Source organism: Myotis brandtii, unplaced genomic scaffold, assembly GCF_000412655.1.
Source record: "Myotis brandtii unplaced genomic scaffold, ASM41265v1 scaffold1290, whole genome shotgun sequence".
Taxonomy (NCBI): Eukaryota; Metazoa; Chordata; class Mammalia; order Chiroptera; family Vespertilionidae; genus Myotis; species Myotis brandtii.
In genome coordinates this window covers 128,232-144,129 of record NW_005354552.1, presented here as the reverse complement: position 1 = coordinate 144,129, position 15,898 = coordinate 128,232, and the positions used below count along the sequence as shown (strand labels likewise).

The window sequence follows — 15,898 nt, the reverse complement described above, 5'->3', positions numbered from 1 at the left end:
ATAAATTAAAGATAAAAAATAATAATAATTATTGATTCTTTTTTAAAAAACACATTTTTATTGATTTTTAGAGAGAGAGGAGGGGAGAGGGAGAAAGAGAAACATCGATGCAAGAGCAAAACACAGATTGACTGCCTCCCGCATGCCTCTGACCCCCACAACCCAGGCATATGCCCCGACCAGGAATTGAACACAGCAACTTTGGTGCACAGGATGATGCCCAACCGAGCCACACAGTCCAGGGAAGTTATTGTATAGTCTTAAGAATCCTAACTATTATGCCATAGCTCAGAAACCATGTGTAGTAAATGGGATTTCAATGCCATATACAATGGACGCTGATGGTGGTCTAATAAGCCCAGATCATTCTGGGCTTTTCTTGTTGCTCTTGTAGAGTTAGATGATTTACTATCATTTTTTCTTGTTTTTTGAGTTAGGCATTTCTTATTAGACCACCATCAGCGCCCATTAAATACATAAGTCTGTTTTCATCCCAACCCCCACCATTTTAAGACTTTATTTAGAAATTTTTTCATGTCACATAAATGACTCATCTAACACATATTTATAATTTCTTCATCCAATATCAAAGAATACAAAAATAAATTTACCTCAATTTTAAATTTTCACCTACACTTTATAGTTTTCCAGCTGTGTTATTTTCATGTCTCCTTAATTAATGAGGCTAGTGCCATGTCTTTGTGATATTTTCCTCTGTTGTCCCTTTGTACGACACATTGAGCTATGTTTGTGAGAAGGTTTACTAAATCCCATAAAAGCTTCATTGTACATTGCCAGAAAAGAAAAAAAAATGAGCACCCAGTAATATTTTTCTTTTCACTAATAGTGTCAGCAATTAACAAGTATAATCAAACAAACTAAGTAAAGCTTAGAGAGTAAAAGAGCTTTTGAGATTCACAATGTTAAGGATGCTTTTAAAGTGGTCAACACAAACAGTTGACCACTTTACAAGCTTCTGTTTGTTTGTAAAAGTAGAATTTTTGAAGCACTTCCCTTATCTCATTTCAAGGTTGGAAGCATGCCCATCTTGCAGATTACATTACCATGCCCTGTCCTTTATCAAATATTCTATTAATTGCCTGACCAGTTAAACAAATACTTGCTGAGGCACCTTTTAAATTAAGCATCTAATGATCTCTTTGCTAATGACCTGATGATTATTCTAAAAAGGAAGAGAAGAAACAAGAAGAAATGTGTTGCCCTGTCTCGGTGTAGCTCTCTTCTCCAAATCCAACTGAAGCTTGAGATTAGGTGAAGACCAAACAGGATGAGTTATTCTGGAAGCGTCTGTTGATAACTGACTTGGTGTTAGGACATGGCATGGATTAGTCTGAAAATTGACAAGTTTCCTTTTTAATTTATTCATTTTTAAAAAAATTTATAAACTATCAGAGATTTGTATCTTTTATGGAGTTTGGTAAAGAATCAGAATCTCTGGGGTTAATCAATCTCCAAAGAAAGCTCAGGGGGAGAGAGGGAAGCAGGCAAAATCTGATTCAATAAGTTCAGGAAGATATTTTCCATGATTAATCCAGGGCCTACCAGGGCCAATACTAAGATGGGGCAAATAAAGTGCCTGGAGCTCAAAACATAAGGTGGAATTCTCTGTCACTTGCACAACCCTAGTGGCCCTGCTGATAAAATAACTTCATTTTAACCAATATAAGACTGAACCAATGAAGATATACTTATTCAATAAGGACAGCAAAGAGCAGATACCACTGCTCTCTTTCATTGTACTTTATAGAGTTCTCAACACGCTTTTTATATGCATTGTCACATTATGCCAACCTCAGCTTCCTGAGGCTAGAAGTGCATAATATATTAATCCCCCCTCAGATATGAACATACAAGTTTTGGGGGTCTCTAGGATTTGGTCAAGGTAGTAGAGGTAGACTTGAATTCAGGCCTTTGATTCTCTGTGTCCAGTACTCTTTTCACTATACTACACAACACCAAGTCTCATTGTGAGATCCTTTATAGCACCTGATTTTATAGTCTACATTGATTAGAATTATTTATGAAGTCACTAGTAGTGGGTTTATACTAACAATGAAATGACCTTAAATTTGTCTATTAGTCACTGACCCTAAATAGCCTTATAAGAAAGGAAAAATAACAAATGGAATTCATCTAATGGTTCTTAATGCCAGGCTTTAACATTTTAGGGGAAATCGAAACCATTTATAAATCAACCTCACAGATAAATTTTTTAATACTGTCATTGGTTGCATGTTTTTGTTTATGTTATTATCAACAAGGCTTAAAAACCATTAGAAGCATATTTTGCTAAGAGTTGTAAAGAAGCTGGGATTAGGGCAGGTCTATATAGTATCAAGTTTGAGCCTTCTCTCCTTGTACTGGGAGATGTTCAGAAAAGAGAAGAAAAAAAAAAGACTCTTGCCAGTGAGCAACATGTGGTCTGTTGGTTTGTGTCTGTATAGGTTTGCTTCAGACAAAAACTTTCTAACACTAACCAGAAATATAATTTAAATATACCCCAAAATACACACACACACACACACACACACACACACGAAAACCTTTGAGTTACAAATGTAATTTCCTAGATACAGTGGATTAATATGGAGTCTAAATTATTTAAAAGTGAAGAGAAACTTACTACTCCCCATGTTTTCTTGTGGTCTCTGGGAGGTCCTTGGATGATGATTCTGTAAAAACACAGAACATACACACAGTCAGATTCACAGAGGCTGAGTCACTACATCAAATAAGTTCCATTAAAGCTGATGATGTCAACATGAGCATTTCATTTCAGTGCATTCTAATCTTTCCCCTTTACATAAAAGTTTTCTCCATCACAAACAGATATCTAACTTCAGAGGAAAGAAACAGAGTATCCTGGAAGCATGAGGTCTATATGAACTTACTATGACCTTGTTTATCTGGTATTAGTTTCTGCCCTTGCCAAATAAAACTCATCAAATTGGTCACATGCTTATCTCTTAGGAGATGGCCATGATATCAATAAAAATGGTGGACAAAAATGCCAAAAGGCCCAATTTTAATAACCGAGCTATCATGTTATTAGTTTGCCTGGCTTCTCATCAATATCATTCTGTCACAAATCCAATGCCCTCTATAGTGTAACATTTTCCTGAATGGTGTCAAACAGCAGTACTTCTAATCAAATTATCCCTGAGGCAAAGCAGCCCACAGAGTTATTACCCATAAACAGTATGAAGCAATGACCCTGAACTACTAACCATAAAAACTTTGGAGGAAAAAACACATATTGCAAATGCAAGTATGAATGGAGGAGCAGCAATTCTGTTTTTAAAAGATGAAAATACACACACAGAATCTATTCCATATCATAATGCTTCATTTTCTTACAGGTTTCAATCATAGAATCACCACACATTTACTGTTCACCTGCTACATTCCCAATATGGAGCTAAGCACCAGAGAGACAAAATTATAAGACATAATCTATCAGTACATTTAAGAATGCATAACCTACTTAAAGCTAAGCACATAGGGGGAATGATGTCATCAAGATGGACCCATAGGTCTCCTTCATGTGCCAACTTCAGTCCCCCTCACAGGAAAACCAATTAGCAACTATCCATAGAAAAGACACCACTGTGAAAATCCCACACTAGAAGGGTAAGAGGACTACATTTGCTCTGACCATAGGACTCCATCCTCACATTGACACAGTGCCACATCAAGAGGGCACCTCAAGCCTGTGGTTTCTAAGTGGGAAAAGATAGCCTGAGTTGTACATCCAGCTCCTCCAGCATATGGAAGGCTTCCCGGGAGGCCCACTCAGGTCTTGCCTCACGGGAGTCACTGGAAGAATCTGCAGGGTTTTGACAGAGGTGGATAGCGGAGTGGGGCTTACAGCAGTCAGAATTCAGGTCTTGGCAGAAAGCATTCCTATTTGCAGCAATGTCTGAGCAGAGATCCCAGCCAGAAGCTCTGGCAATCTGAAGAGCTGAGCCAGTGACCACTCTGACTAGGGATCTCAGTTGGCATTTCTCCCTGATTTGGATCCCTACTCAGTGGGCCATATGGGAAGTGGAGCCTGTTCTAGCACCCCACCCAGGAAAGGAAGCAAATTCCTAGCACCACCCAAATGCTGAGCATAGCCTCCAGTTCTGGCCACTCAGGAGGCCTGGCCAGAAAACTAAAGCCGCCATGGAGCCCAATCCTTCAGCCGTGCTTGGTCAGGGAGGCAAGCTAGCAGCCTCGCCCAACTCTTAAGCACAGCCTCTGGCCTTGCTTACCCAGGGAGTCTGAACAGTGAGCCTGGGCAACAGAGGAGCCCAGCCCACATCCCACCCAGCCTGGGAGCCAAGTATACAACCTTAATAAGCAGAGAAGGCCAGCCTATGACCCTGCCTAATGGCTGAACATGACCTGTGGGTTTCCCCAGGCAGAAAGCTCAGCCAGTAACCCTGTCCAATCAGAAGCATAACCTGTGGTAGGCAGAGCAAGAATGATGGGCCAGGTACAGAAGGTCACCAGGGTGGAAAAACCTGGATGCCTAGCAAAGGACAATTGTAGGGTGGGACCTTGCCCCCAGGGTGAAATTTCCTCCCCTAGCATATCCATGGTCCTGCGGTTTGGACCACCTGACCTTTCCTCCCTAGAGATAACAATTAGGCCTGAGTTGTATTTCAGCTCCAGGTCCAGAAAAGCAGCAAAACCAGACAAGCAACACCACAACTAACCTCAGGACCAACTGCATTGGATAATGACCCCCTGTTCTAGTGCCCACCAATCAATCAGTCGAAACCTAGAGCCTTAAAGGACATACCTGGAAAACTGCTGAATACTCTATTGAGATCTTGCCTCTGGGATCCCCTAAGATCTCCACCCTTAAAACCCTTAGGACTGAGAACCTAGCTTTCTCTCCCTCCCACCCTTTTCCCTTCCTCCTCCTCCACCCCCAAACACATTACCATTACCTTCCTCATTCCCCAGTTCCAAGGGCCCTTCCTATACCTCTATATCTTGTTTCCTAAGCCCATTTCTTCTACATATTGCTTCTTCTACCTCTATGATTTTATAAATAAATGTCCTGTTATAGTTTGAATCTTGGTTCTTAATTCTTTCCTAGCCAGAACTGAAGTATAGAGGATGCTGACCCTGGTGCAGTGTGACCCCACTGGTCTCACATCCAGTGTCATTCCCACTACCTACAACATAACCTACTGCCTCAACCAACAGAAAAGCCCAGCCACTGACCTTGCCTATCGGCAGAGCACAGACAATGGTTTAGGTGACCAGAAAGACAAGCATTCAGTCCCACTGAACCTTATGTAGCCCTGCCTGATCCCAGACCACAGCCTGAGGCCACATCTGACTACTAAATCCTGCTTATAGCCTCACAGAGTCCAACAGTAGCACCAACTGATTGTGAAGTAAATTTTAGGATCTCACATAACTGGGAGAACTGCAGTGCAGAGCCCATAGCCCTGCCCATTTGTGGAGTTCAACCAGTGGTAGCATCCTGCCAGTGAACATAGACTGGGACTTGACCCAACCAGAGGTGATTGCAGAGCTCAGCTAATGGCCCCACCTCACTTGCAGAGCACAATCAATAGACCAGCTCAAACAGGAATATGGCCAAATAATGGCCATGCTTGAATATGGTCATAGCTAGAGGCATCCCCCCAACCTCAGAGCATGAGCACTGATCTCACCCAACTACAGACCATACTAACAAACTCTTCCTGCCAACAGATGCTAACAAATGACCTATCTAGTACCCCCAAGCTGCAGTGACTGGTGAAGGTCTTTCCCTGCAGAAGTGAACATGTAAAGTCTTGGAGGAAAACACATAAACAATTGCACAAATACCATCACAAGGAATCAAGAATCACAAAGAAATAGGTAAACATTACACCATCAAAAGAACCTAATAGCCTGGATGGTGTTGCACAGTGGTTGAGTATTGAACCATGAACAAAGAGGTCCCCAGTTGGATTCCCAGTCAGGGCATATGCCCGGGTTGCATGCTCTATCCCAAGTAAGAGGTATGCAGGAGGCAGTGATCAATGTGTCTCATTCATTGATGTTTCTATCTCTCTACTACTCTCCCTTCCTCTCTCTAAAATCAATACAGACATATTTTTTAAAAAAATAAACTAATATAGCTCCAATAACTTACCCCAAAGAAATGGAGAACTACCTGAAAAGGAATTCAAAATAATCCTCTTAAAGAACTTCTGTAGGGAGCGGCTATACAGTTAAGCCTCGGATTGACCAGTGGCAGGGCCACAAACAAGTCCCAGCTTGGAGGGCAGAGCCCTCTTAGCATAATTAAGCTTGACTTTATAGTCCTTCCTTGCTCCTTCCTAGGTAGCTAATGGGCTGTGGGAGGTGCAGCAAGTGCTGCCCAAACAAGGTGAAACTCACAAGAACATTGTAAACATGTTGACCACTACCCTTGTTTTGCTTTGTGTGATCTGACTATAAAATAAAGCTTCAGCTTGCAGGCTGGGTCTTTCTGTGTCCTCATCCAGGCATGGGAGATCTGCTGAGCCCCAGCTGTATTCTCTTGTCTGTCTTCTTTAATCCTTTACTGCCCCTCCTCAGGTTCACCCTGGGCCGTGCTGGCACGGCACAAACTTCAGTGAACTACAAAGCACAAAAACTAAATAAATTAGGAAAACAATGCATGAACAAAATTAGAAGTTAAACAAGAAAATAGAAACCATAAAAATCCCACTTAGAAATCTCAGAGCTAAAAAATACAATAACTGGGAGATTAAAAAGGGCGGTGAAGTAAGTGGATGCTATACACAGGCTCCCAGGACCAAACTGGAATTACAGCTCAAATACAAAAACAAAATAAAACAAACAACAAAAAAGCCATCCTGAATAATCGTCTGAAGATTAGCTAGAGAGAACCCTGATAACCAAGGATGGAAAGTAGAGACCACATAGAGACTGGTAGGAAGGGAAGAGGCTTGGAAGGGCTGCTGAGGATCCCAAAGGCAGTAGGTTAAGTTCTGGAGAGATATCTCAGATGTGGGGGGTTACCACTGAAAAATCTGGGGTCTAAACCCTAAGCTGAAACTCCCTTTCCCCAAGCCAAGAGCAACAAAACTGAGAAAGGTGCCCACATAACATCTTGCTGTGAAAAGCAGCAGGGTTGCTATTGCCAGGGAGAGACAGCTGGAAATGCAGGCACACTCTCAAAGGACCAAGGCACAAAATTTAGTGTGCAGCCACTCACCTTGGACCCAGGCAGAGAGAGGGAAAGTGGACCAGAACTATGTGAGCAGAAGCCAGGGCTGGGGGTCTGGAGTTAGAGCTCGAAAGGCAGACACCTGAGTTTCCTGTGCTAAGTCATTCCCTCATGCTGAGAAGAACATCTTTTCTCAGGCATACCTTTGCTATGCAGGCTGTTTTTGCCTTGGGGGAAGACAGTTGCTCTACCCTAATGGCAAAACCCTTACCCAACCTTGTGGAGTTTCTGAGGCCCGTAAAGAGACTGACAATAACAATCAGCCTGTACTCAGAAGCAACTGCCCCACCCTTTTGGAAAACCTCTCACCCCACCTATGGATGATTGCCTGAGGCACTCAAGACTGAATGCAATCAGTCTGTAGGCAGAGGTGGGTCTCTGGAGGCTTTGAGTGTTTGCCTGAGCACTAATAAAGAACACAGTGGAAGGAATACACAGCAGATTAGAGAAACTTAAGGATCGGATCAGTGAATTAGAAGACAGGGTAGAAAAATCACTCAATCAGAGAACCAAAAAACAAAAACAAACAAACAAAAAACAGTTAAAAATAGGTCGGCTTCAGGGATCTGTGGGACAATGTGAAATGTAACAATATTCACATAATAGGTGTGCAAGAAGGAGAAGAAAGTGAGCAAAAGATAGAAAACTTGTTTGAAGAATTAATGGCAGAAAACTTCCCTAATCTGGTGAAAGAAAAAGTCACACAAGTAAAGAAGACACAGTCCCAAGCAAGAAGAACTGAAGCATGCCCACGCTCAGCCACATCATAATTAAAATGTCAAAAAATTAAAGACAAAGAGAGAATCTTAAAGAAAGCAAGAGAAAAGCAAATTGTTACTAGAAAGGAGCTCCAATGAGGCTGACACCTGTTTTCTCATCACAAACTCTACAGGCCAGAAGGAAATGGCATGAAGTATTCAAGGTAATGAAAAGCAAGGATCTGAAACCAAGATTATTATATCCAGGAAGGCTATCATTCAAAATACATGGTGAAATACAGAGCTTCCCAGACAATGAAAGGCTAAAGGAGTTTATCATGACTAAACCAGTACTACAAGAAATGCTAAAGGGACTGCTGTAATGAGAAGAAGGAATAGAGAGAGAAACATTGGCATACAAAATAAAAATGGCAATAAATAAGTACCTATCAATAATAACCTTAAATATAAATGGATTAAAGGCTGCAACCAAAAGACAAAAAGCAGCTGAATGGGGGGAAAATGGCCCAATTATATGCCCTTTACCAGACACCCACCTCAGAACAAAAGACTCACACTAGATGAGAGTGAATGGATGGGAAAATTTTTTTCCATGCAAATGGAAATGAAAAGAAAAAAAAAAGCTTGGGTAACAATACTCATATCTGACAAAAAAGACTTCAAAATAAAGGCCATCACAAAAGTCCAAAAAGGTCATTACATATCTCTGAAGGGATATATTCAACAAGAGGATATAACCCTGGTAAATATATATGCACCCAAAATAGAAGCACCTAAATATATAAAAATAAAACTTCTAGAGTTCTTTAAGGGAGAGAAGGGCAACCATACAATCATAGTAGAGGACTTTAATACCTCACTGACTTCACTAAATTGATCTTCCAGACAAAAAATTAACAAGGAAAGGTTGACTCTAAAGAACAGACTGGATCCGATAGATTTAATTGACATTTATAGAACATTTTACTCCAAAGCTGCAGAATATACATTCTTCCCAAGTGCGCATGGGTCATTCACAAAGATAGACCATATATTAGGACACAAAACAAGTCTCTACAAGTTCAAGAAGACTGAAATCATAGCAGGCATCTTCTTAGATCACAATGGAATGAAATTAGAAATCAACTACAGTAAAAACACTCAAAAACATTCAAACACATGGAGGCTAAATAGCATGCTGTTAAACAAGGAACGGGTTACCAATGAGATCAATAAATAAATAAATAAAAACTTCCTGGAAACAAATGGAAAAGAATATATAATGACCCCAAATCTCTGGGATACAGCAAAAGCATTCCCGAAAGGGAACTTCATAGCACCACAAGCCTACCTCAGAAAACAAGAGAAATTAATAAGAAACTATTTTACCCTGCAATTTAAAGAATTAGAAACAGAACAATAAAAAAGTCCAGAGTAAGTAGAAGGAAGAAAATAATAAAGATTAGAGTAGAAATAAATGGCATAAAGATTAAAAAATATATAAAAAATAAATGAAACCATGAGGTAGTTCTTTGAAAAGATAAACAAGATTGATGAACCATGAGCCAGAGTCATCAAGAAACAAAAAGAGAGGACCCAGTTACATAAAATCAGAAACAAAAGTGGTGAAATAACAATTGATATCACAGATATACAAAGAATTGTAAGAAAATACTATATACAGGTTGCACAATATGGAGGAAATGGACAAATTCCTAGAAAAATATAATCTTCCAAAACTGAATCAGGAAGAACCAGAAAACCTAAATAGGCCAATAACTGAGGAAATAGAAGCAATAATTAAAAACTTTAACAAAAACCCTGGTCCGGATGCCTTCATAGGGGAGTTTTACCAAACATTCAAAGAAGACCTAACACCGATACTCGTCAAACTATTCCAAAAAAATCAAAAAGAAAGGAACAGTTCTTTTTATGAGGCCAGCATTACCCTAATTCCAAAACCAGATAAAGACACTACAAAGAAAGAGAACTACAGTCCAGTATCCTGATGAACATAGATGCTAAAATCCTCAACACAATATTAGCAAATCAGATCCAGAAAAAAAACAAACAAACAAACAAAAAAAAACCCAAACCATACTCCATGACCAAGTGGTATTTATTCCGGGAATGCCAGGCTGGTCAATATTCCCAAATCAATAAATGTGATACTTCACATAAACTATTTGAAAGACAAAAATCACATGATCATAACAATATACGCAGAAAAAGTATTTGACAAAATCCAACACCCATTTTTGATAAAAACTCTCAGCAAAGTGGGAACAGAGGGAGCATATCTCAACATGATAAAGGTCATATATGAAAAACCTACAGCCAACATCATACTCAATAGGCAAAAACTAAAACCTTTCTCCTAAGAAGAGGAACAAGACAGGAATGTCTGCTTTCACCACTCTTATTCAACATAGTAGTGAAGTCCTAGCCACAGCAATCAGAGAAGAAGAAATAAAAGGCATCCAAATTGTAAAGGAGGAAGTAAAACTCTCATTATTCACAAACGACATGATATTGTACATAGAAACTGAAGACTCTACCAAAAAACTACAAGATTTAATAAATATATTTGACAATCTAGCAGGATACAAAATCAACTCCCCAAAATAATGGCTTTTTTATACATCAATGATGAATTCTCAGAAAGAGGAAATAAACAAGCAATCCCATTTACCATGGCAACAAAAAAATTAAAATACTTAGGAATAAACTTAATCAATGAGGCAAAAGACCTGTACTTGCAAAACTATGGTATGGTGAATAAAGAGATAGAAGAAGATACAAATAAGTAAAAGAATATACAGTGTTCATAGACTGGTAAAATCAACATCATTTAAATGTTCATAATACCCAAGGCAATCGACAGATTCAATGTAATCCCTATTAAAATATCAACAGCATATTCTCAGATCTACAACAAATACTATAAAAATTTATATGGAATAAAAAAAGACCCCAAGTAGCCACAGCAATCTTGAAAAAGAACAAAGTTGGAGGAATCAAATACCGGATTTCAAGTTATAGTACAAAGCCATGGTAATCAAAACAGCCTGGACCCTAGCCGGTTTGGCTCAGTGGATAGAGCATCGGCCTGTAGACTGAAGGGTCTCGGGTTTGATTTCGATCAAGGGGACATACCTGAGTTGCAGGTTACCAGCCTTGTTCGGGGGCATGTGGAAGTCAACCAATTGATGTGTCTCTCATATCGGTGTTTCTCTCTCCCTCTCCTTCTCCCTCTCCCTACCACTCTCTCTAAAACTCAATGGAAAAAATATCCTCAAGTGAGGATTAAAACAAACAAACAAACAAACAAACAAAAAACAGCCTGGTACTGGCACAAGAACAGGCATATAGATCAATGGAACAGAACAAAGACCCCAGAAATTGATCCAAGTCATTATGCTCAATTAATATTTGTCAAAGGAGGCAAGAGCATACAATGGAGTCAAGACAGTCTCTTCAAAAAATGGTGTTGGCAAATTGGACAGATAGATGCAAAAAAAAAAATGAAACTTACGCCATACACAAGAATAAACTCAAAATGTATAAAAGACTTAAATGTAAGTGGTGAAGGCATAAAAATCCTAGAAGAAACGATAGGCAGAAAAATCTCAGACATTTCTCATAGCAATATGTTTATGGACACATCTCCTAGGGCAAATAAAATTAAGGAGAAAATAAATAAATTGGACTACATCAAAATAAAAAGCTTCTGCACAGCAAAAGAAACCATCAACAAAATGCAAAGGGAGCCCACTGTATGGGAGAACATATTTGGTAATGATACATCTGATAAAGGGTTAATATCCAAAATATGTAAGGAACTCATACAACTTAACAGAAGGAAGACAATCTAATTAAAAATGGGCAGAGGACCTCCATAGACACTTCTCTAAAGAGGACATATAGATGACCAAGAGACATATGAAAAAATGCTCAAAATCACTGATAATCAGAGAGATGCAAGTTAAAACGACAATGAGGTATCACTTCACACCTGTCAGAATGGCTACCATCAACAAATCAACAAATGACAAGTGCTGGCAAGCCTGTGGAGAAAAGGGAACCCTAGTACACTGCTGGTGGGAATGCAGACTGGTGCAGCCATCATGGAAAACATATGAAGTTTCCTCAAAAAAATAAATATGGAACTGCCATTTGACCCAGTGTTTCCACTTCTGGGAATATATCCTAAGAAACCCGAAACACAAATCAGAAAGAATGTATACCCCACTATGATCATAGCAGCACCATTTACAATAGCTAAGATTTAGAAACAGCCCAAGTGTCCATCAGTAAATGAATGGATAAAAATGCTGTGGTACATTTACATTATGGAATACTATGCAGCAGTAAAAAAAGAGAATTTCTTATCCTTTGAGGCAGCATGAAGGGACCTGGAGAGTATTATGCTAAGTGAAGTAAGCCAGTCAGTGAAAGACAAGTATCACATGATCTCACTCATATGTGGAATCTAAATAACAAAATAAACTGATGAACAGAGTAGATCCAGAGACATGGAAGCATGGAACAGAGTGCAGAATCTCAGAGGGAAGGTGGGGGAGGGTGTGTGGATGAGAGGTAATCAACCAAGGACCTTGTATGCATATATATATACATGGCCCATGGACACAGACAATGGGGCAGTGAGGGCCTGGGAGAAGTAGAGCGGGTCAATTGGGGAAAAGGGGGGAAATATGTAATACTTTCAACAATAAAGAATTTTTTTTTTTAAAAAAAAGAAAGCACACTGAGACTGGTAGGAGGGGCGGAGGGAGGAACGGGCTGATTTGACACCCACATGTGCTGTTTTTATAATTATGAGGGAGATCATCTCTGTGGAGTCCTCCAGGGAGGAGCAAGGGGTCCCAGTCCCACACCAGACCCCCATCCCAGGTTTCCAGAGTTGGTAAAAGAAGTCTCCACAACTATAGGCTGTAAAAACCAGTAAGGATTGTGGCTGAGTGTCACAGAGGCTGCTGAAGACCCAGGGGTTCATTTTTAACGAGCCAGCGCGCAAACTTATTTGGACTCGATCCCTCTGAGCTCCAATGCCCATGAGCTTTGGGGGACTCAGACACATATGGGGAAGGACTGGATTCTCTGGAAGGGCTGGAACTTGGGGGTGGCTTTCTCCCAGACAGGAGTGCTCACAGGAGGCATTGTTCCCATCACACGACTGACAGTAATATCTGATTTTCCATCAGCTTGGCTCACACTGTTCAATCCGTCCTGGTGATTCCCTGAGAACCTACCCCATCCAATATGCAGCCTCACCCAAACTGTTTGCAGAAGCTTTCTGTCCTGGCTCAGGCTTCAGACTTTGCTACAATCTCTCAAAGGAGTAGTAGCTGCCGTCAATGTGCCCCATACCTATGAATAAGAGGTCCAAGACTGAGCTCTAGCACCAGCCTGCCTTGCTTCGCAGCTGGGCCTTCCCTGGGGACTTGTAAGCTCGATACAAATAGTAGCCATCAGCAGGTCTCTCCATAGCTCCTGCAGGGTGGCCCCAGGCAATGGCTAACTTTGCACCTCCCTGAAGGCCCCTGAGTCAGTGCACCCAGAGGACAGCTTCAAATCATACCAGATTACAACTCTACACATCCCCAAGAGACACAATGACACAATCAAGGGACAGACTCAGTGAGCACCAAAGCCCCACTGAAACAAGTCCTGCTAATTGGGGTGTTTCCTGCACAGAAGCTTTTCCACTGTAGTGACAACTGGTCCTCACAGCCAATTGGCATAGAAGTAAATTCCTCCCAGTGAGACCAACAGCAATCAAGACTCAACTACAAGACTGTGCACATAGCCCATACAGGGGTACACCTAGAGTGCCTAACTCAGGTAAATGGGGAGGCTGAGCTATTGGGCCCTACAAGACACCTAATACACAAGGCCAAGCTACCAAATCCAGGAAACATAGCATCTCTACTTAATATATAGAAACAAACACAGGTAAGCTACCAAAATGTGGAGACAAAGAAACATGTCACAAATGAAAGAAATGGAACCAGACACACTACTAGATACAGAGTTCCAAACCATGGTTATAAGGTTACTCAAGAATCTTCATGCGAGCTTCAAGGGACTTAGTGAGTGAGACTTTCAAAGATCTTAGGGAAAATGTCAAAGACTTGAAAAAGGACTAACCTAAAATTAAGCGTACACTAACTGAAATGAAGAATAATTTACAGTGTTTCAATAGTAGAGTATTCCAAGAATCAAATCAGTAACTTGGAATATGTGAAAGCAAAAAAACATCTAAGCAGAAGAGCAAAAAGAAAAAGGAATCCAAAAATATGAAGACAGTGTAAGGAGCCTCTGGAATAACTTCAAGCGTACCAATATTCCCATCATAGGGGTGCTAGAAAGAGAAGAGAGAGTGCACGATATCGAAAACCTATTTGAAGAAATAATGACAGAAAACTTGCCCTACCTGGTGAAAGAAATAGATTTATAAGCCCAGGAAGCGAACAAGAGGCACCCAAAGAGGCCCATGTCAATACTTTTTTACATAATCAAAATGCCAAAGGTTAAAGACAAAGAGAGAATCTTCAAAGCAGCAAGAGAAAAGCAGTTAGTTATCTACAAAGGAGCACCCATACAGCTGTCAACTGATATCTCAACAGAAACTTTGCAGGTCAGGGAGTGGCGGCAAAATATTCAAAGTGATGAAAAGCAAGAATATAACCAAGAACACTCTACCCAGCAAAACTATCATTTAGAATTGAAAGTCAGATAAAGAGCTTCACATACAAGAAAGGAGTTCATCACCACCAAACCAGTATTACATGAAATGTTGAAGGGTATTCTTTAAGAAGAGGAAAAAGGAGGGGGAAAAATGATCAAATATATGAACAATAAAATGGCAATAAATACATATCTACCAACAATTGAATCTAAAAATGAAAGTAAACGAATAAGAAATCTAATGAACAAAATAAACTGTTGAACAATTTTTTAATAAGCAGGCAGAAAAGGCAAGAACATACAATGGGGTAAATTAATATATGGGGCTGGGAAAAGTGTACAGATGCACACAAAAAATGAAATTAGACTACCTTCTTACACAATATACAAGAAGAAACTCAAAATGTATTAAAGACTTAAATAGAGGATTTAAAACCATAAAACTCGTAGAAGACAACATAGATAGGCAGTAAAATCTCTATTTTTCTTAGCAGTATTTCCTTGGGCATGTGAAGAAAAAAAAATGGGACTATATAAAACTAAAATAGGTAAAGTTCTGCACAGCAAAGAAAACCATAAAAAAGACAACCTGCCCTAACCGGTTTGGCTCAGTGGGTAGAGCGTCTGCCTGCGGACTGAAGGGTCCCAGGTTCGATTCCGGTCAAGGGCATGTACCTTGGTTGCGGGCACATCCCCAGTAGGGAGTGTGCAGGAGGCAGCTGATTGATGTTTCTCTCATCAATGTTTCTAACTCTCTGTCCCTCTCCCTTCCTCTCTGTAAAAAAATCAATAAAATATATTTTTTAAAAAAGACAACCTGTTGAATAGGATAACATGTTCACCAAGGATACATCTGATAAGGCTTTAGTATCCAAAATTTATAAAGAACTCATAAAACTCAACACCCAAAAAATGCAATTAAAAATGGGCAGTGGATGGCATATGAAAGAGACATATGAAAAAATGCTTAGCATTACTAATCATCAGAGAAATGCAAATTAAAACCACAATGAAACAGCACTTTACACCTGTCAGAATGGCTATCATCAATAATCAGCAAATACCAAGTGTTAGCAAGGATGTGGAGAAGAGGGAACTCCTGTGCACTGTTGGTGGGGATGCAGACTGGTTCAGCCACTATGGAAAACAGCATGAAAGGTCCTCAGAAAATTAAATATAGAACTACCTTATGACCCAGTATTCCCCTTCTGCGTATATATCTGAAGAACCCCTAAACACTAAT

At 40.0% G+C, this 15,898-nt stretch overlaps 1 protein-coding gene across 5 annotated transcripts in view; it reads right to left on the bottom strand.

The window, feature by feature from the left end:
- PRRG1 (proline rich Gla (G-carboxyglutamic acid) 1) overlaps positions 1–15,898 on the bottom strand; it is a 220,655-nt gene that overhangs the window by 117,208 nt on the left and 87,549 nt on the right. For 4 of the 5 annotated variants that reach the window (XM_005859714.2, XM_005859715.1, XM_005859716.2 and 1 more), the window contains one exon: positions 2,645–2,693. In XM_005859714.2, coding sequence (XP_005859776.1) covers positions 2,645–2,693 — 49 coding nt within the window. Of the gene's footprint in view, positions 1–2,644; positions 2,694–6,163; positions 6,184–15,898 lie in introns of those variants that run through there. The other variant, XM_014534362.1, reaches the window with a different exon arrangement.